Source organism: Gymnogyps californianus, chromosome 2 (assembly GCF_018139145.2).
Source record: "Gymnogyps californianus isolate 813 chromosome 2, ASM1813914v2, whole genome shotgun sequence".
NCBI classification, from domain to species: Eukaryota; Metazoa; Chordata; class Aves; order Accipitriformes; family Cathartidae; genus Gymnogyps; species Gymnogyps californianus.
The window spans coordinates 38,360,768-38,381,792 of NC_059472.1; the positions used below are offsets into that span (position 1 = coordinate 38,360,768).

Sequence of the window (21,025 nt, forward strand, 5' to 3'; positions counted from 1 at the left end):
TAGGAGGCGAGAGGTGTTTTCCGCGGGGGCGGCGGTGACAGCGGCGGAGGTGCGCGTCGACGTCGGTGGGAGTCGGAGATGGCGCGGGGTGGGCTGCCGGGGCGTAGGGGAACTCGGAGAAAGCTTCCCTGAGCTGAATCTAGGTTTAAGGATTATGTAGGAGGCGTTTCCAATTTTAAAAGCTCTGCTGGAAACTCTGCGCCGGCGTTTGGAAACTCGAAAGGTTCAACTGTGGTGAGTGGAGCAGAGCGATGTGAAGATGAAAAAAACCTTTGTAACTGAGGGGGGAGGAGCCCAAACCTTCAAATAGAATTAAGAGCTGCTTATATTAAAATAAAACTAATTGCCCGCGTCTCATGGGGTGGGGACCACCCGCTTCGGGTTTCAAAACGGGGGTAGGTACTGTGTCCCCATGCAGGATGAGGTGTGTTTCACACTATATTATTTCACAGTATACTTAAACAGTAAATTCGAGTTCTGGTGGTGACCATCTATAGGAAAAAAAAAAGTTATTTAAAAAAAAAACAAAACAACTCGAACTCTAAGGGGCTGTGTTCCCCCCCCCCCCGCCCCGCCCCCGTCTCTTCCTCGGAGGCGCGGTCCTGCGGCCCTCTCCGAACTGCAACTCCCGGCATGCAGAGCGGCGCCGCAGGCGGCCAATCGCGCCTCGTCAGGAACAAGGCGCGCCACGAGTGGCGGAGAGGCGCGGGCCCCCCCGCGCCAATCGGGTTGCGGGGTGGTGGGGAGTGCCGGGGTCAGAGCGGGCCCCGGCGGGTGATGCGTGTGCGGCGGGCCCTGGTGCTGGCCGCCTCCCGCTGCCCTCCGTAGGCCGTGCTGCCCCCGCGGGCGATGGGGGCGCGGGGCTGAGCTGCTCGGCCGGGGACGTCTTTTGCGACGGTATGGGACCGGGAAGGGGAACAGGCCGCGCCGGGGGGGCGGGAACGGGGGACGCTGGGGAAGGGTGGGATGGCCGTGAGAGGGGGGGCGGCGAGGCCGGCTGAGGACCCTCCTGCTCTCCCTGACCGCGTTCTGGAGCTCACGTCAGCCCGTCGGTGGAGGGTTGTGCCTCCGCCGGACGAGGGGCCCGGGAGCTGAGCCCCGGGGCCTTGCCGCAGCCGGACAGTCAGCTCTGCCGCTTAGGGAACGCTCAGCATGACAGCAGAGGTGCGAAGCTGTGGCGGTTCCTCTCCTGGGCCTCCCCGGTGAGGACACAGCGGAAAGGGAGAGCGACGGAGAGATCTGCGGTGCCTTTGTTAAGCTTTGATCTCAAAGCTACAAGGAGGAGAAAAGAGCCGGTACCTGGCTAACTTCTCTGCTAGGCCCCCAAATTCTAGATAACTTCTTAAAACTTTTAAAACAGCTGAATTGTTATTTCATTTAAAAAGTGCCAGAGGTCCTAGTTATCATAAAATTGGTTGTTGTAGGTGATGGAGAAAGTAAAGACTTCAGTTATCTCCTCAGCCACAGCTGAGGAGAGAGGGAGAAGGGTCTGGGGAGGACATGAGTGTGGCCTAATGGGGTAGGAGGGGGGTAAAATTTGGCTTCATGCTTTTTCAGGAGATTAGAAGGAAAAAGGCAAAAGGTGATCAGGACGGAGAGAGTTGTAGGGATGATCTGGTGCTCAGGACGCAGAACTGGAAGTCAGAGACTTTGGTTAGCATCAGCTTCACAGCTGACTTGATTTTTAAGTTTTGACTAAGTTCCTTTGCCAACTATGAAAAGTAATTAATAATACTTAACATAGATTTTTTTTTTTCTCTTAATTTAGAGTTGTCTGCTTTGGAAATATAAATTGTTGTTTATTGGTTGAGCTGCTGTGTCTCCCAGTTGATCTCTTTTGGACTTGTGATAGTTAAGAAAAATAGCCTGGAGCTTAATCATTGGCATGTACTTTTCACATTAGCACTCTCTTTCCTGAAAGAAGGACCAGTGACTTAGACATTAACAGCAATTTTTTCTATGTGAAAATGTCAGAAATTATCATAACCAAAATGCATATTTGTGGTTTGGTTTTTTTGATGACTATGATTAATTTGTGTTGCTGAAAGGCCTAACTTCAGTAAGAAAACAATATAATGTTTGTACAATATTATTTGTTTGGGAAATGATGCTAAAAGAATGTGACCACTTACAAATTTAATTTTTTTTATTTTTATGCAGGGGAAAAATGAGAGAACACATTAACAATATGTATTTACTCACGCTTTTGTGCCTTGAGAAAAGTTACTTGCATGAGTTGGTACTGGCAACACCAGGACCACAGTTAGCATTTAGTAGTTTCAGAGGCACCTAGTCAGTCTTTTGAAGGAAACCATTTTTTTTGCGCCAAGATGTAGCATTTTCTCTGAGTAAACTTATGCTTTTGTTGCCTGTTAAGTAGTTATTCCTTATTAAACAACTCTGGAACCTGATTACTTTCAAGCTAACACGTCTCCTTTGAAATTGGTATGGTGGCTTGGACTTTGGCTGCAGCGAGGCATGACCTTCTTGCTTGCTTTTTATTCAGAGGGTACTAGTGAAAAGAAAAAACCAAACCAAAACCCACCCTCTAAAACCCTTTTTGCCTTTGAATGAGTATGGCATTACGCTAGTTATTTGATACGTAGATCCAGATTAAAACTTAATGTTCACTGTTCTTGATGCAGTGTTAATCTTTTGCTGACTTTTCTGGTTCATTTTTGTGTAAAATTTGATTATTGCTAAAGGTACTCTGAAAATACATATTTTGCTTTTACACATGTTTATACAGAAAGATGTTTATAGACTTCTAGGGTGCCTTGTTGTGAGAAAACTATGGATTTCTTGGAAATATTTGTCAGTAGTGTAAAAAAAACCCAACACAAACATACTGCCATAAAGGCTGACTGGTTTGAAATTATGTATAGGAAACAAATCAAAATATTATGAACCAAATGTACCTGTTCTCTACATAGGAAGTTTAGATTTCCGGTTTACAAATTTCAAGATCCACATCCTTATCAATTCCATCCACATTCCATGAATTCTAGTCCTTGTTTTCTTATACTTTTATGCTTATAACACATCAGTGCCATTGTGCTTTTGTCTTACCTGTGTTTTAATTGATAAGAAATGTTATGATATTAGTAACAGAGATTTTTTTTTTTTCAGCAGGTATTTTGTATGCATGGTGCAGAAAAAATGAATTCTACTATGAGTGAGGAGCCTGATGCACTATCTGTAGTTAACCAACTCCGAGATCTAGCAGCTGACCCACTGAACAGACGGGCCATTGTTCAGGATCAAGGATGCCTGCCAGGTCTTATTCTGTTTTTGGACCATCCCAACCCTCCAGTTGTTCATTCAGCTTTACTAGTAAGTATTCTGGAGATAAAGTTGTATGTCAGTAGGACATTTTGTAACTTTGTTAATATGTCTTTAAACAACTAAAAATGTAAAAAATAAAACCTGGTTTTATGTTACGTTGATATTCATTATACACGTTTTTTTAAAAACATGTATTTCAAAAATTGTTTAGCAGTGACACATTATTCCAGGGGAATTTATGGGTTTTGGAAGAGATTAATTTACTTTGCATTTTTTCCCTAATACAGCTATTCCACTTTTTGTGTGGAGGGAGGTAAGTGCCCTTAAATCTCTTTCTTAAGATGAAGTCATGGAGCTTGGTAAATATACACAGTGATTCGACATTCATATTGTAAAAAACCAAAAAACCCATGGGATAATTTAGGTTAGAAACGACCTCCAGAGGCGGTGTAGTCCAGTCTCATGCTCAAATTAAGTGTACTCAGATCACGGCTCAGGATTGTGTCCACTTGATTCTTGAACACCTTGAAGGATGGAGATTCCATGACATCTCTGGCACCCTGTTCCAGCATTTGACCACCCTCATGGTATTAAAACCAAACAAAATCCCTCCAAAACCATCAAAACCAACCCAAAAATAATTACTACAACTTGTTCCAGCTTTTGTCTGTTTCTTCTCGTTCTGAATCATAAATACTAAAGTCCTGATTTCTCATCCTGAATCTAAATACTAACTTTAAAAAGTGTATTTCTTTCTTAGAAACAGGACAAACAAAAGTCAAGATTTTGTTAAAAGTCTAATTCAATTCTTCTAATGAGATTTTAAGTTACTAAAATTTATGTGGTGCTCTTTTTTCCATTTTTATGTCACTATTGAATTCTAAACAATGTGAAATGAAAGAATAAAGAGCTCTGGCTTTTACATAGAAATATGCATTATTCTTTATACCATTAAGACCTATCTGTACCATAATTCTGTATTTTTCATTTGTTTTACTTTCATAGTGGGTATTAGTGGACTTCTTGGAATTACTTCAGTGTCTCTGATACTCTTCTGGGTTCAGGGGATGAGGTCCCATGATACAGGAGACCTGTGTCCTGCTAATTGGTTTTTAGGTTAGCGTTGCCATAGCATTTGCCAGACTATAATGTTCTTCACTGGAAGAACTTTGAGTTTACAGTTCTTGGGAGTATGTTGCATTGGTTTTCTTTCTGGTGCAGTTTCCTTAGGTTGTGGTCTTAAAAGAGGATCTTGTTTGGATGTTTCACTCTCTTTTTCCTTCCTTTGCTCCTTTGGGCTGCATATTCTCACTGCCTGCATGAGATTCAGTAATCAGTCTGTGATCATGGTACAAAAATGAACTCTACATAAAAAGGACTGACTTTGTCAGACTGATGAGGGCTAATCTGATTTGCAGTGTGGTTCCACAGCCCCAGATATTGTTCAGGTTGTGTTGTAAGGACATCTCATTGGGTGGGAAAGGGAGCCAGCTGTGTTGTTCCATTTAGTGATAACCTACAGTTAGAGTGGATTAAGAATCAGGATTTAGAGGAGACCATGCTATGTCCCAGGACCCTGACTGCAGTCAGAAATGGATCAGTTTACTGTGAAAACATGTTTTTGTCGGCTACTCAGACTCCTTGTGTTCATCAGTTCTTGAACCTCTTAGATTCTGTAGCTTTTAGTATCTTTGCTGATAACTTTTTAGTCTTCGTTTTTGGTACTTTTCCATTCTGAAAGGTCTTTTTGTTTTGTTTTTGTTTTTCTGGCCATCCCATTGGTCAAAAAGGTGCTTCCATTTGAATGGGAATCATTAAATGTAATGGTTTTCCATTAAGTTTGTACCTAATAAAAGGATGTACAGCACTGACTTTAAATTTCTTACTGTATTATTCTGTGATTCCCATAGCTGAAATTATAAATAATCTGTATGAATCATAATAGTTCCCTATTTAACTTCTTTGATATGTTGTAGAATCTTTCAGGGAGTGTTTTCCTCTGCATGTGCAGTTTCAGTTCAGTCCTTTCTTCTATCTGATCGAGGAGCAGTATATTTTTCTATAGTTTTCTCTAGTTTTGATTCCAGGAATTCTTTACGGTACACTTCAAATGCTAGAAGTTTTGAATGTTTTAAATAAAAAAATGAGAAGTAACCCAGGCAATACTAGTTTTTTTTCCCCTCTTAAATTTGGACTAAAATTTTAAAAAATAGGACTCTGAAGTTAAGAAACTACATTAACATTTCACTTACAAAACATCAAAGGTGTCTTTTGTTATTAAGATTGACAACAGTGTATTTTTATATTCAAGTATGAAGATAGTCCTATTGATTATGATGAAATTACTTGTGAGCTTAAAGCTAACGTAGATAAGCGTTTTGCTGAACAGAGGCTGAGCCAAACTACATAATAGTAATCTTCCTTATGCCTTCAGTAGACTATGATTTAATAAGCATAAACGATCTGAATTCTTTGAACGTGCAGACCTTTGCATCTCCCATGGGGAGCAGGGGGAATAGGACTTCCTAGTGTTGAAAAGTCAGGTCAGTTAAGTTGTTCTGATAACTTTGTCTTTGGTCTTATTTTAGTGGAAGTTACATTTGTGTGTAAAGAGTATGTAACAGATGGAAAAGAGACTGCCTACATTTTGACTCAAATAATTAGCTGTTAAAAGAATGGGTTTTTCTTTGTCCAACAACATTATGTCCTTATTAAATTGCTTGAACAGAGACTAATAAAAATGAGAAACTTTTTCCACCAGTAAGGATACATTTCTTAACACGGAAGTTACAGAGCTATCATTCAGGTATTTCCCTATAGTTGAAAAGTAAGAAAATAAATGCGTATACAACATGTATAAACTGCAATTATTGATACTGATCCACATCAGGAAATAGCAAAAATCACATTTAGAGTTTTTATCATGCCAGACAGCAGCCAGACTTTCTCAAAAGGCAATAAAATGGTCTTGAATTTTACCTAATATGTGCTGAAGATGATTTAGAAAAAAACTCAGATAATTGGTTCTCTATCTCTGAAGGGATTAAGGAGCATGTTATTTTTAAAGTAGCTATTGAGCAACATAGCTATTATGTGACTATATTTAAAGAATTGATGCACTTCTAAACCTTGCTATCACAAAACCCATTTTATAAACCATTGTATTTGTGTATTGCAGGATTTTGCAAGTGCAGTTCTTGAACCTACATCAATAAAACACTGATTAAAGCACAATGCACTGTATACCTTTGGAGGTTCCTTCTAAGAAAACTTTGTCTGTCAGCACTCACAATAGAGAGATGTCTCATGAAAAGAAGGACTGACATTTTAACTGGAAGAGTATTATGTGAGGAGGATCATGCAAATACACAGTTGCTGACTGGGGTCAGCAATGTGAAGTTGTGCAAAGAGTCTACCTTGAAAGTCAAATAAACAAAACCTTGGGCAACAAATAAATGTAAATTCCTGGTGTAGGTAACAATAACCTAAACAGCTTGCTGCTGCTTGTATTCTTATTCCTGCATGGAGTGATGAATATTGCAGTTAGTCTTCAGAAGCTTATAAATATGGTAGATCTCTTTCTGTGGACAGTAGAAGCTTGGTGGTGGTGAGTTTTCTAGTACGGGAGGAGCCTGTAGAATTGATGGAAATTATACTAGAAGCATAGTGTATAAAAATTACTTTAGATCTCAGATCACATAAATGTGTGTTGGAAGGGACTTCTGGAAGTCATTCACTTCAGCTTCCTGCTTGAACTGGGACTGTCACCGACACTCAATCAGGTCAGTTGTAGCTTTGTCTTGTTGATTCTGCAGTCCCACTAGGTCATCTGTTCCAGTGTTGAACTGCCTTCATAGTGAAAAAACTTTTTGTAATATCTGATTTGAACTTCCCAAGCTACAATTTGTGGCTGCTCCTGCTTGTTACCTTGTCTGCTGCTGTAGAGGAAAGTTTGGCTTAATCGTCTTAAAGGCTTTTTGAGTAGTTGTAGACAGCTGTTAGATTGTCCCTTAGACTCTCTTCGCCAGTATAAACAAACCCAGTCTCTCAACCTTTTCTCATGGATTAGGTATTCTATGCTTTGTGTGTATTTGTAAGAATAAAACAATTTTTTAATGTACACAGTAGGTGATAATACTCTTTATCTTCTTACTAGAACTCACATTGTGAATGTTTTGCAGATGTACACTAATGAAAATGAGTGATAATTTACTGGACATATTGCTGATTTGCTGTGGTCCTCTTTCTTTTAGGCTCTCCGCTATTTGGCAGAGTGCCGTGCCAACAGAGAAAAGATGAAAAGTGAATTGGGTATGATGCTCAGCTTACAGAATGTAATACAAAAGTAAGTTTATGATGAGTTATTGGATCCAAAGACAGTGTAAACATATCATTCTGATGCAAACTAAAACTTTGACTATGAATTCGTATAGCAAATTTTTAATATTGCATTCTTCCTTGTTGAAATCCTGTGGCTGCAAGCAATTAATGGTTTTCATTTTACAGTATAGCAAAGTAATTAGACCGTGATCTACAAGAAATACTCATTTGAAAGTCGTTTGCCAAACAACAGATTTCTTGCCCTTGTTAGAGATAACTAATTTTCTCTTCCCTTTAGGTTCTCTTATAATCCTTCTCATCATTGTATAAGGGTGCCTTGCACTAGTGCATTTAATGAAATCGGTTGGCGTCTGCCACATTTATTCTTTGAATCTCACCTGTGGGAAGGGAGATAGTATATGCAATGTATTTGTTTCGATGTGTTTTTGAAGGTATATATCTGCAGTTCTGTGTAGGGGAAACATCTTGCAGGTGGAGTAGAAGTTAGGTTTGTAGTGATCTCTAATTTCTTTGTAGAATGTGTCAGCTGGGTTATGTCTCTTAAAATTTGTGACTTGGATTTTGTTAAGATTGCTAACTGTTCTCTTGAATACTGGAAGATGTGTGGGTATATGCACGCTGGAGAAGATGCACGTGTGCACTTATCAATAGAAATTAATATGATGAACTAAGATGAATCATTATTAGCAAAAAAACCCCCAGCCTCCTTCAAAGATTAGTCTGTCATAGCAAAAATTAATTTGCCATCAAGTTATCAGAAGGTGATTATTTTACAAACAGTTTGATAGTGCTCTAGTTAACTGGACTTTTCAAATTTGAAGGACTGTTCCATGAAGGAGGAGAAAAGTCATATTGCTGCACTGAGATGTGTCTCAGATAAATGTTTAAAACAATTATTTAGGAAAGGATGGAACACAAGTAAAATTGTATATTAAAGATTCAAGTGGAAAGCTTTTGAATCTTTAATATGTTAGCTGAATCTCTAATGTATCACTCGTGGTATAAGTTGCAAGTTTCTTTTAGAAAAAACCCAAGGCTAGACTTTGCTAGTTCCTTCATCCCATAGCCCCTCCAGTTTTTGGTGGTGTATCTTCTGTTGTTGTATCTCTCTCTCCGACACTGCTTATCTAAAGGTGTGAACCTGAAGAATTGGAGGGGAAATTCTGGTCTGTTCAGAAGTCCTATGTGATATATGATCTAAGAAAGATTAAAACTGTTTACCTTTAAGTACTTTATTAATTCTGCTGAAACCAGCAAGATTATGTATTGGCATGAAATTCAGCGTTATGCCTAAATATCATCTTGTTATTCACCAGTTACCCAAAACACAAGGATTTAAAACAAATGTCTTAAATAGGACGATGAACTAAATGACTAGAATTCAGAAGAGAATAGTTCTCAATTTTTTTGAATAATGTAATAATTATAACTTTTTAAAATGATAGATGCTTTTAATAGGATGTAAGGGGAAAAATGGAATTAAGTCTTACATTATTCATTTTTTTTAAGGACAAGCATAATTAAGGTAAAATATACAGAAATCTTTGCTTGCAACTTTTATAATAACAATAAGAACTGAAATGTTTAGGTAATAACAGAAGCATGTATTTCAGACGAACCTACTTTTAGTATAGATTACATGTTTATTTAGAGCACAGAGACATCCTTAAGAAGTTGTTGAAAGGGGAATGGTAGTTCATTATCAGTGTCGGCAGCTTACAAATATTAGTTGGGAAACAGTCATACTTAAAACTTTTGTTTAAAGAATTTTACGGAAATCTCTTCGACAATATTTTTTTCTATGTTTCAATTTCAAGGACCAAAAGAGTGTGAAGTTCAGAAACATGCAGAAAAGGAGAGATAAGTCAGTAAAATCTGGAAATCTTGTAGGTGTTCTTTTTTTCTAGAAAGCTCTTTGGCAAGAATAAGAACATACATTTGATTTGTATGCTTGTAACATTTGGAAAGTGTGATGATATGAAAATTAAAATACATAGCATCTTCAAACACAAGACTTTGTCATGTGCTTGTCAGAATTTTAGGCTTTAATGTTGACAGGAAATGCTGAAACTAAGTTTTGTATTGCCTGCAGAAATATGGAGAAAGATCGTAGAAAAGTGCTGAGAAGATAGATGGAGAGTTATTTTTGTCACAAAAAAACAACAGTTTGGGGTTGTGGTTTTTTGTGAGAAAGTCTGTAGGGGAGAAAACAAGGTCTCTACCTTCTTCAGATTTGCTTTACAAAATGCAGAGTCTAGCTTTTAATGTGATTTCAGTTTACCAGAAGATATTGTAGTTCTTTGAACTGAAACTAAACGTTAATAAATGCAGTAATAAATGCTTTGGTCTTAATGACTTCATGCTGCACGTTCCAGTGTACTTTCCAGAATCTGCGTATCTAGCTCATCGCTCTATCTAACCTAAATCTTTCGATTATTTCCACAATTTAATTTGGGGCTTACATTATTTTTTTTGATGATGTGTTATAAAAATGCAAACAAATCCTACAAAGAGATATGAACTTCTGTCAGTATTCTGCTTTTCCAGTTATTGCACAGTTCCTTCAAGTGAGACAGAACCCAGCATCTTCTGGACCAGAAGTTGTAGTCACTGGCTTTTTGCTCTTCACAGGTTAAGCACATCCTGTGGTCTGAATCTTTCCCTTTCATCAAGGATTTTGTAACTCTCACTGTTCACTTTCATTGACTTCTCACTTAACTAAATAATATCCAGTGACTTTCCCTGTTCCATACTGAATTGTGACAAACTGTATTCTGCCACTGATAAGGCTGTGTTGTGTCTTTTCAAGCAATGAAATGGAGCTCGTGTGCACAGAGACAAGCCACAAACTGAGTATATGTCATATTTCAGACTTAAGTTGATGTTCAGCAGTGCTGAACTGGCACTGTGCTTAGGAAGTCAAGAGTTTGTTTAGAATTCCAGTTCTCTTTTGCTTTCAGTTACATAAATCCTGAAACTTGAGGGCTTTTCTCATCATGTGAATGTCTTTATAAGCCTTGAAGGTCTCTATATTAGAGACCTCAAGTTCAGGTGTGGAATTTCTTGTTGTAACCTGCCTACAGCTAACCAGTCTAACAGATCTTTAAATGGTTGATGCCATCAACTGGAAAATAGTTGGAGTTGGTTTGCTACTTATGTTTTCTTCTAATAGTACGTGGGAGCCTCAGGCACAGGCCAAAACCCTTTTGTTGGAAGTAATACACAACCAATGGAAGAATATAGCACTTGTTTAAACTCATTATCATGAAGATAAAGTACTATTTCCTTCATAAGACTACCAAGGATGAGAGTTGAAATTGAGTGCCACCTGTTTATCTAATGATAAGCAGTAAATTATACTCTCTACTGCATCATGGAAAATGGGTAGGAAATATCTGAGACACATCCAAGTTTAACTGTAGTTCTTTGAGGTACCTTCATGTGTCATTTCATGACTTTTCAGTCCCCTAGTATTATCTATTCAGCTTTTTGATATTGGCTTATAATAAGCGTTATAGCTCATCTGTGAAAATCATTGTGCTGCTTAAAATGAATGTTTGGCTGACTCCTTAGTTGATACTACATTTCACCTAAGAAACAAAGGGTAGGTTTTAGGTTCACTGTGACAGTGATTTTCAAGATGTGTGAACAGTAGCTTTTGGTAACAGAAGAGTAACAGATTTTAGATGTAGAGACTGGAGCTTATAGGCTCTAGAGCAGAAATATGAAATGTCAGCTCTGAAGAGTACAGAATAAAAATTTGAAGGCAGTGAGATATATATTTAGGATTTTTTTTCAGACTGAACTTGATTTGGAACTTATATGACTTTCTGAGATGCTTCATATGAAAGGCTTTATACACTTCCACATTTTCTAGGAGATGTGAGAAGCTGTTCAAGTTTCATGGAATACTTCAAAACATTTTTCAAATATGAAAGTTTCTGTTGCCCTATTCTGTATTTGCTGGCTTTTTCCCTAGCAGGAGAGATTTCTTTTTTGTTCATGCACATCTGCTTGTTTTTAAGTGAAGCTTGATGAATCTTTCCATGTTATAAGCTAGGAGTAGTAATTGTGTTGGAGAGAAATCAGACCTTTAAAATCCCAAAGTGTTTGTGGAAATAGGTAAAAAGGAGAGGAGAAATTGAGGCTTACTGGAGAATGGTGTTTCATTGTATTCCAGCACTCATCAGCAGTTATTTAATACTGAAAACTGGTTTAGTTGCTGGCTTTATGAATTGTATGGAGGACTTAATGTGCCCGTATGGACTTTATAAAATGTTATTAGCAGCTTCTAGAATTAAAATTAATTAGGATTTATAGCCTACAAGGAAATATACTAATTTGTGTTCAGAGTGAAAGTGACTTTTGATGGACAGTAAAGGTCAAAGTTCATAATTTTTCATAATCTTTACGAGCAGCATAATGGTACTGTTTAAATATAACTAACATGTATTTAAAAAAAAACTGATGAAGAGTCAATATACTAAATAGCTCTTATTATGGAACAGCAAATTACTGAGAGTAAAATTCCAATTACTTAGCTAAAAGAGCTTTTCAAGATAGTCTTCCTTTGCCAGGGTGTCAGATTTAACAAGCTGAACTAAATCCAGTGCATTAATCAGCTCTTCCAATTTATTACTTGCCTAAGAAGATTAGGGCAATTAATATGTGTTTAATTAGAGTCCCTTGCAGATCTGGTAAAATACATGCCGTCTATAATTGCTGACTTCTTACTCAATTTTAATTTTTGGTAGTCTTAATTACCTATACTTTTTGAAAATTTAATTATTCATTGCAACCAGCAAAGTTTAAATTTACAATGTCTGACAAAAAAAAAAGCCAAGTATTTCAGGTAGTATTTGCTGATATTAAAATAGTAGGGTTGTAGCATCACAGTAGTTTTATCATTTTTGTTGTGTGACATACTACTTCTCCTTTGTGAGAAAGGAGGAATGGTTGGGGGAAGACAGGGCAAAGGCCATGTAATAATTAGCAAGAAAGCAAACCACATATTTAAAGGGATATCTGATGATGAAGGGGATGTTGCCATATAATAACTGGCTTCAAGATAATACTTTAAATTACAGCTAAAAAATTCTGTAAACTTTTCATATTTAGTGCGTTTATACATTTATGCTATTGATTGGAATACTTAAATTCTGATCTGCAAAGGAGAAGGAAATAGTTTTTTACAGACTGTAAAGATTTTATTTTTCTATACCTGAATCACCTAATAATGTTATTTTTGTAATCCTTGGTATATGGGGTTTTTTTACACATCAAAATTGAGAAATAGTTGAGATAGGGTAATGGGAAGCATGATTCTGTTGCATGATTATTTTTGGACTCTACCATACTTGTGATTCTGTACTGAGAATTTGTGTTTTTGGAGAAGAACATGGTTATCCTATGTCTTAAATATTCCTGTGAGCAGGAGGTTCCAAAAACTTTGTTTTTAGAAATTATTTACAAATTGCAGTGTATCACCTGGAACAAGAGCAATACACACATCTGTCTGTCTATTCCATGTCAACTTTCCTGGCCTTCGCTTTCCTGTTATTTTCCCAAGCCTCCTTGTTTTACCCACTTTGTTACATTTTGTCTATTAGAAGGTAAGCACTTCTAGAAAATTACACTGTTGGTTGCTGGTGCATCTCTTGGGGCTGTGGGGCTCCGCTCTGTTCAGTGCTGTAGCAATGTGCTTGTGAATAATAGATGGTCACAGCAGGAAGAGGTCTGCAGGCTGTTTCATTCAGCATTGTTAAGCAAAGTGGCTTAATAGCCCCCTCCCCCACCGCTAGTTTCTTTAAGGAATGTTTTTATTGTATATTTTGTTAATCTTACAAGTTTCAGAAATAGATTGTTTTTTGAAGTTATTTTTGAAAAAGCATCCTCTGCCAAAAAAAACCCAATGAAGTATTAGGAAGCATAAGTATGTCCTCTTTAAATATACCATGTTATTTGGTCTGAGTGGCTGAATGCTCCTTTTGTCTGTCAAAGAGCTTCCTGGTATTTGGAGGAGATTATATATAGGAAGGAGTGGAGGGACAGGGGAGAGGATGGGTTCAATGCTGTGGGCTACCTAGGTCAGTAAGGCATGTACTCAGTAAAAGTTCGTGCTCTTTTTGCTTGTGGGTCGTGGCAAACTAACGAGTTCAGACTTTCTCACAGTACAGCAATTGTTTTTTAAAATGTTTCAAGACCTTTTTTTGTATTCCTGTAGTATATTTAGCGTTATGAAGGATATAGGAAGTCATGATCTCAACACAGAGATATGGTGGTAACAATAAATAAATGGTAACAATAAATAAAACACAAAAAGCATTAGGCAATGAAATGGTGTAAAATCCTAGTTTTATAGTATTGGTGTTAACCTGGACTTTTAGTCATGATGTAATGGGTTTTCTGGGAGAATGTTATGGTTTTTGTGAGATAAGAAAATAAGGTTTAAAGGCTTGGAAAGATGGACGTCGTTTGTAAAAATAGTCCAAGACTTGACTGCCAACAATTCAAATGTAACTAGTAATTTACATGTTGAAGTATTACTGTGGATTTATATTTTGCAGGGGTTAATAGACGTCAGCAGTCATATAAATAACTGTTCTAAAGGTTTATTATGAGAGGTGCAATTTAGGATGAGCTTATTGTTTTTGTTTGTGTGTGTAGAATTGGTCACTGAGAAAAATATGAAAGCATGACCAAATGGAAGGGTCTGCCCTGTGCCTTACAAGATGTACTCGATGTACTTTTGATGTTCTGTTTTGTTTGATTTTTTATCTCGGGACCTCTCTAGTCAAAGAGGTATTACAAAGTCATCGTTTCTTCTTGCATGCAACTTAGTTGCTTAGTGAGCTCTGTATGATCAATACTGTTTCTGTACTCAACACTTTAGGTGGTTGTCAACCTCTAGATGTGGCTTTTGTGTGTTGTTTTTTTTTTTTCCTTCATTCTGTCATGTGTGTGTAATTCCTATTATGTTTTTGACTGCAGTCAGGAATACAGTTTGGTTTTAATTTTTGTTCTCCAAGCTACTACTTTTACCTTATAACATTCCACTTGGTATCTGGCATCTGTATCAGGACAGTTGGTTGTGCAGCTTTTCATCATCTGATGTCTGTCTCAGTTTAATTCAGGTACTACACATCCATAGACTTTTTAGTATACCAGTTCCATACTATACTAGTTCAATAGACTAGCTTTTAGTATACTAGTTCAATACGTTTGCACACTCAAATGAAACAGCGGACCAGCTACTTTTGTTACTGGTTTCTATGCAGCACTTGCAGGTAGCGCACAGCTTTCTTGGTACGTCTCTGGCACTAGAGTGCTTGCATTTCAACAGTTTCTCTCATCTCTTTTCTTTGATATAAATATTTCATTTTCTTTGAGTTTCGTGAATTCCAAGTTAACTAATTGACAAATAGTGAGGTAACAAAGTAAGTAATCATTAATGCAGTGTTTTTAATTTGTCATTTACGTAACGTAAGATTTAGAGACTACCTGTAAGTTCTTCAAAATCATGGTCTTCAGCTGGTTTACAATGACTGGCTTAAGAATATGATAACAAGTAGTGCAAGTTTCATGCCCTGTTACCTAACCATCAAAGTGCCTAAGTTCTACAGTGGTGATTTATGTACGATATCTGAAAAGCCACGTTACCAAATCATAGGTTCCTAAACCTGAAAAAGAATTTTCAGTTCCTGTTACTGAGTGAATAGGCATTATTCTGGTGTTGCTTTTTTTTGGCAGAGAGAGGGCCACAATCATAATTGCTTTGAATGCTTTGTATTTAAATGTGAAGAAATCAGTTGGGAAGTTAGAAAATTAACTAGTAGCTTTTCATTATAGGCACGAAATGTCGTGATGGGTGTTGCAGAATAAAAAAAGAGAACTTTGAAACACTGAAAAAAAAGTGTGTGAAGTATAAAATAACTTCAATTAAAATACATATATTTGAAAGCCTTTTGTGCTCAATGTCTTAGCCAGTTTCTTCTGTATTTAGAAACTGGCTGGAGCAGGGTGTTAAGTATTTTAGAAAGCAGTATAAGCTTAAGGTGTTTTTACTTCCTTTTTTTTCCTGCAGATTTTCTATTAAAACAAATACACAACTCTGAGAAACATTGATTATAAAAAATGAAATGGTTTACAGAGTGTGGCACAATGTTCTGGTATGTTAAAAAGAATAAAATCTAAATTGGTGTTTAACTAATTGCTGCTTGTGTGGTAGGAAAAAAAATACTATCACGCTGAACTCAGTGCCTCAAGACCCACCTGACATGGCGTGCCAAAAGTGAACTGTATTCTTTTCTTGCTGTGGGATTCAGTACTGAGGTAGGAGGGAAGAGTTGGGTTGGCAGAAGAGTCAGGAATAGTAATGGCAACACAGGGTGCTTTTAACACTCAATAAACCTTGTCGTCAGCTGGTGTCGAAAGCATTTTAGGAATACAGTGACCTTCACTGGTTACTCTTGAGTTTACAAGAAAAAGTGCTGAGGTAGGTTTTTTGCTATGCTGCCTTTTTCTGACAGCTTACTAAAATAAAGAGCAAAGAAGGCTTAAGATGCTTTGAAATGAAAGTAGCTTTGAAATGAAAGTAGCAAGTTGTGTTGTGAAGTATTTAGTACTTACCGCAGGTGCAGATTGACAGTATTGTAGGCTGGAGCCATTTATCTATGAAAAAGGAGTTGATAGATACTTAGCACTGTGAGGTTTCTCATCTTTCCTTGCCGGTATCATGTCTGCTTTTGGTTACAGTGAGTTTGTCCACAGGTGATGCTTGTCCCTGGTTTTTGACCTTCATGCTAAGTGTCCCCAAAAAATTGCAAAAATTTCCCCCCCCCCCCCCCGCCTCCTGTATGCTGCTCAAGCGAGAAACATAGTAAGGTGCTGGTGTGTGATTAGAACTTGCATAGTTTCGTGTGGGTATTACAGCCAGTAAGTGGCAGAAAGGGAAATGCCTCAAAAAATATTAATGATGAAACAGTCTTCATTAGCAGTTTCTGAACGGAGCTGTTATTTCAGAAAAAGTGAATTTTACTCTGGAACAACTAATGCAAAGTGAATATGTTATTCTGAATTAGATGTATTTCTATTCAGGAACGTGTTTTTATACTTTGTTGTTTTGCAGTACATGCTACAATATCTTTTTCTGCAAGATTTCCATCGAATTTTGCAGGTAGGAAGTCCTACATAATAACTTGGAACAAATTAAAATTGTTAGCGCATTCTGTAATTACACAGTACTTCATCAAGTTCACACAAATTTTTTTTTTTTAAACTGTGGTGCATGGTTCAACCTGTTTTGCATGACTGCTGTCCCTTTGGCTAGCAGTGAAGCTGCTAATACTGGCTTGCTTTAAAAAAAAAAAGTCCATTGCCAACAAATAAGTAGTTCAAGAGTATGAAAACAAGATGTTTAAATAGTTGTTGCTTTCAAAGTTACCTACTTCAAGTCTCTGCTGAGTAGATTAATATTAAGTATATTAGCAAATGAGTCAAATACAGAGCTTACTCACAGATACATAGACTAAACCTGCATTTTTTTGCTCTGGTACAGGTTGGTGCTGTAGTTTAATTCTTATTATTCACACAGGTTTTGTTTAGGGAAGCCTGTATCTGTAAGTTTGCAAACCTTTTTTTTACTTTCTCCAGTAGATTTCAGGGAAATAATCAGATGAAGCTTACTTCTCAAAATTAAAATAAACTGTGGGGTTTTTTTAAGACATAAAAGGATTTTCCAGGTAATTATAGACTATCATCATATATTATTATATGATATACTTAATGCTATTAGCATGCTGGTAATGCAAGAAGTGGTATTTGGCTTCCTTCAAGATGTTCCTAAAATGCTTTGGTACAAAGACTAATTCCAGCACTGCCAATACTTTTACCTGGTTGCTACAGCATTATTACCAGGAAGGATTGGCTTTTTAATGCCAGTATTTGATATCTTCCACTGGAAAGGACCAGAGAAAGTTGTTACCCTTAAGATTTTTTTTTTTTTTAAACTGTAATGTAATTTGTTGAAGCCATATAGTAAACGATTTCTGCCATATAAATCCATTGAATGATTACTGTTCATTAGCAGGCAAGATGTTGGAACTAGCTACTGTGAAATTCAACATGGAGTTTGTGTCTGTTATGCAGACTCTTGTCTAGCAAATGCTACTCTGAAGCCTTTTGAGTTTAGTTGAGTAACAGGCCTTCTTTTTTCTTTTTTTTTTTTGAGATGGAGAATATGTCCATATGGTAGATACCAAGCTGTGGAAGATCAAAAGTTTATCTTCCATTTAGCATATAAATAGCAAGAGTTAAACAAAATTAGATGAATAGCTGGGTTAAACATATGGCATATGTTCAAATCTGTTATGCCATTCTTGGAAGTTCGTTCTCTTCTTGTGATCAGAGGACAATAGAATGAATCAGGGAAATGTTCTAAGCATGGGTAATTACTCAGTTTGCTAAATGTTTAAGATTATATCACAGTCACTGATTTTACAGCAGTTAATGGGATTGTACTGTGATTTTACTCAGATTCACAACTCATATTTAATATTTAGGCTTTTTTTGTTTTTCAGCAGTCTTCAGAACATCCCAGCATTTACGTGGGGTTTCTCTAATTTTCCAGGGTCAGTAGGCATATGACTTAAATTGAGCTGAAAGTGGCACTGGGAAATCCAGTCCTCACTCCTGATTTCAGTGAGGTATCTCTTGTTTAGTACAAAATCAACTTCAAGACATCAGGTTTACTTGTTCTGTTCCAAACTTTTCTTAGTTAGTGTCTCCTGGTCAAATTGTCACAGCTAGTAGTATGAGTAGGGTCTGGAAGACTTGCCAAGTGGCAGGCATCTTGCAGGTCTAGAAGGCATCCTAGGAAAGTCTGTCTGACATTGCCTTGTTTCCATGGTGTGACAGCCTTGGAGTAAATAAAGGTGACATGTAGCTAGCACATGGTTGATACCATTGGAATGCAGTCACATAACACAACTGCACTCAGGCTGTACATAGGTTCATCAAGCAGTCCAGCTGCTTGGGTTTTGGATTTGGAGATTCATAGTGCTGCAGCTCATTGTGTCACTTCAAACTTGCCTAGTCCTACAGGTTCTGTTGTTTTTCCTGTTCTACACCTATGAATTATTTTTCCTATTAACCCACTACTGTGCTTGATATGTTGTTGTTGGCCAACATAAGGATCCTGCTGTCTATATTCTTGAGGATTTTAACTTCTTTCTTTTAAGAAAGCAGGTGGTAATCCTTTTTGTCAGCTGCTGTATAATGTTATCTGGTCTTTACTGGGTGTTTTGGGGGCTAGAGGGAACTGAGGTGTACTGTAATGGGTAGTGTGGTAATAGCACCGTACTACTGGGACTGTGAGAAAGTGTGCGCTGAAGTAATGCTCTTTTTCAAGTTGTTTTCAAATGACTTGCCTGTTTCCTGGAATGAGTCAGGAGAGCAGCCATATGCTTGTGAGCCCACCATATCATGGGATGCACTAAAAGCTCACAAGAAAGAGCAGCATTCTTGGAGATAAGAAAGAATCTTGCCCTGGCACTGGAGCAGAACAGCCAGAAAAACAGCCAGATCAGATAACTGTCTTGAAACAGATTGCTTTTTCTCTAATACCGTGCTCTTTCTTTAGGCTTGTCATTCATGCTCAAAGTTTTCATCAAAACCATGTCAATCACTGTGTCTCACTTCTAGAATCAAGGATTAGTGATTTCCCACCCCACCCCCCTTACAGAATGTAGCAATTCTTTGCAGCTTACTGCTCCCTTTAGTTATTGCTAGAGACAATTTCTGTCTTTAAATATAGGAAGAATGGGCTCTGAAAGAAATCAGTCACCTGGAAACAAATACATCAGTGGTCTTAAGGCATAGTTGATAGGAATATCAATTTGTTAGCCATTTTTAACCATAATTAAATCAAATTATAAATCTCTACCAAGTATATGCTTTAAGGTTTCTAATAGCACTGCATTTACCTAACAATGTATTTAGATAGAATTCATGCCAATCCATTAAATTCTTACTTGCACTTTTTGTGTCGTATAGGATACTATGTTTATTGCAGTGAATGAGGTTCATTACGGGAATAAAATGATGGTTGAAAATATCACTACTTAGGATCCTAGGGAAAAATATTTGTTCTGCCTTATAGGGGCAGTACTTGCATGTATGTAAAGGATTGGGATCAAGTGAAAATACCTACTATGTGATCATAAGTTTTCTCAAACTTTTTGGAAAGGTGCTTGGATCATTATAGAAATGGAGTCTCTCAAACTAGTGTTTTGAAAAAAAAAAAAAAGATGCATTCAGTCCTTTGTTACATTCACTGACTTGCTTAGGATTTTTCTCTGATGAGACTGTGAGTTAAATCTGAGAGTTTTTACTTTTAATTTATGAGTAGGTTATTTAGTATGGGATTCAGCTGAGGTCTTGCCAAATATCTGAGCCGTAACTTGGATAATGAAGACATTTTTATTCTTCAAACTCTTTGCATTTGTTAGACTTGAATTGTGTGGTGGATTTTTTTTTTTTTAAGATCTGTGCTTTAAGGTACTGTTTTTCTATTAGTATGTAAACTCTGTGAGATGTCAATACAGGAAATTTTACCTGACTGACTTTAAAAGGCTGAGATCTATTTCCTTAGTTAATTTTTCTGTGTGTTGGTTTCCCAAGTACTCATGAGCATAGTGATGAGCCATACAATGCATGTCCACCTTTTCTGATTGGCTGTAACACAGCCTTTCTCCATGAGTTGTAAGGCTGTATGCCATGCCCCCTCCCTTATGGGGTCATGCATACTGAAAATATGTATAGTAGAGACACTCCGTGTGAAAGTGTTTATTACCTGTGTATAGGTGGTGTACTGCAAATGTACTGTTCTTGTATATAATTTTCCTTGCTTGGATCTTAACAGAGTTTTGGGAAGTGGGCTGTGATAGAAAGAGTCTACCAATGGTTGCCCTCTGCTCACAGAGGTTTCTCAGCCTTGTGCAGGGAATGAGCTGTAGCTCTTCTCCGTGTATCCTGAGGTGTAAGTGATACCCCCTTCTAAAGCTAGAAGTTGCGAATAGTCCGTCTGTCTTTGGAGCTCTTATTCCTGAGCAGCCCTGGGGAAAAAGGTCCATGGGAAAAAGGTCCATTGGTACAAGGCTGAAATTGGTCCCTAGATTACAAATTGAGTACTCTTGAACTAAATCAGATTTGGTTAAGAGAGAGGGTAAAAATGTGAACTCCTGAGTGAGCTTATATACATTGACATTTTGATCTATGTTGTGAAATGACTTGAGATTAAAATATTTCTTTGGTATTCCTGTGTGATCTCATTTTTGGCTCTGTACTAAATTTACTGAATACAATTATTGTGCTAAGTAGAATTACAAAAAATGCTATAGAT

The 21,025-nt window shown here is 37.4% G+C and overlaps 1 protein-coding gene across 3 annotated transcripts in view; it reads left to right on the top strand.

Moving 5' to 3' along the window:
- The first annotated feature begins 138 nt into the window (after positions 1-138).
- The window catches only part of ARMC1 (armadillo repeat containing 1), a 34,156-nt gene continuing 13,269 nt past the window's right edge, over positions 139-21,025 (top strand). Inside the window, exons 1-3 of one of the 3 annotated variants that reach the window (XM_050892370.1) lie at positions 139-234; positions 3,133-3,333; positions 7,539-7,630. In XM_050892370.1, coding sequence (XP_050748327.1) covers positions 3,142-3,333; positions 7,539-7,630 — 284 coding nt within the window. In that variant the 5' untranslated portion in view covers positions 139-234; positions 3,133-3,141. Of the gene's footprint in view, positions 235-814; positions 898-3,129; positions 3,334-7,538; positions 7,631-21,025 lie in introns of those variants that run through there. The other 2 variants (XM_050892368.1, XM_050892369.1) reach the window with 2 other exon arrangements.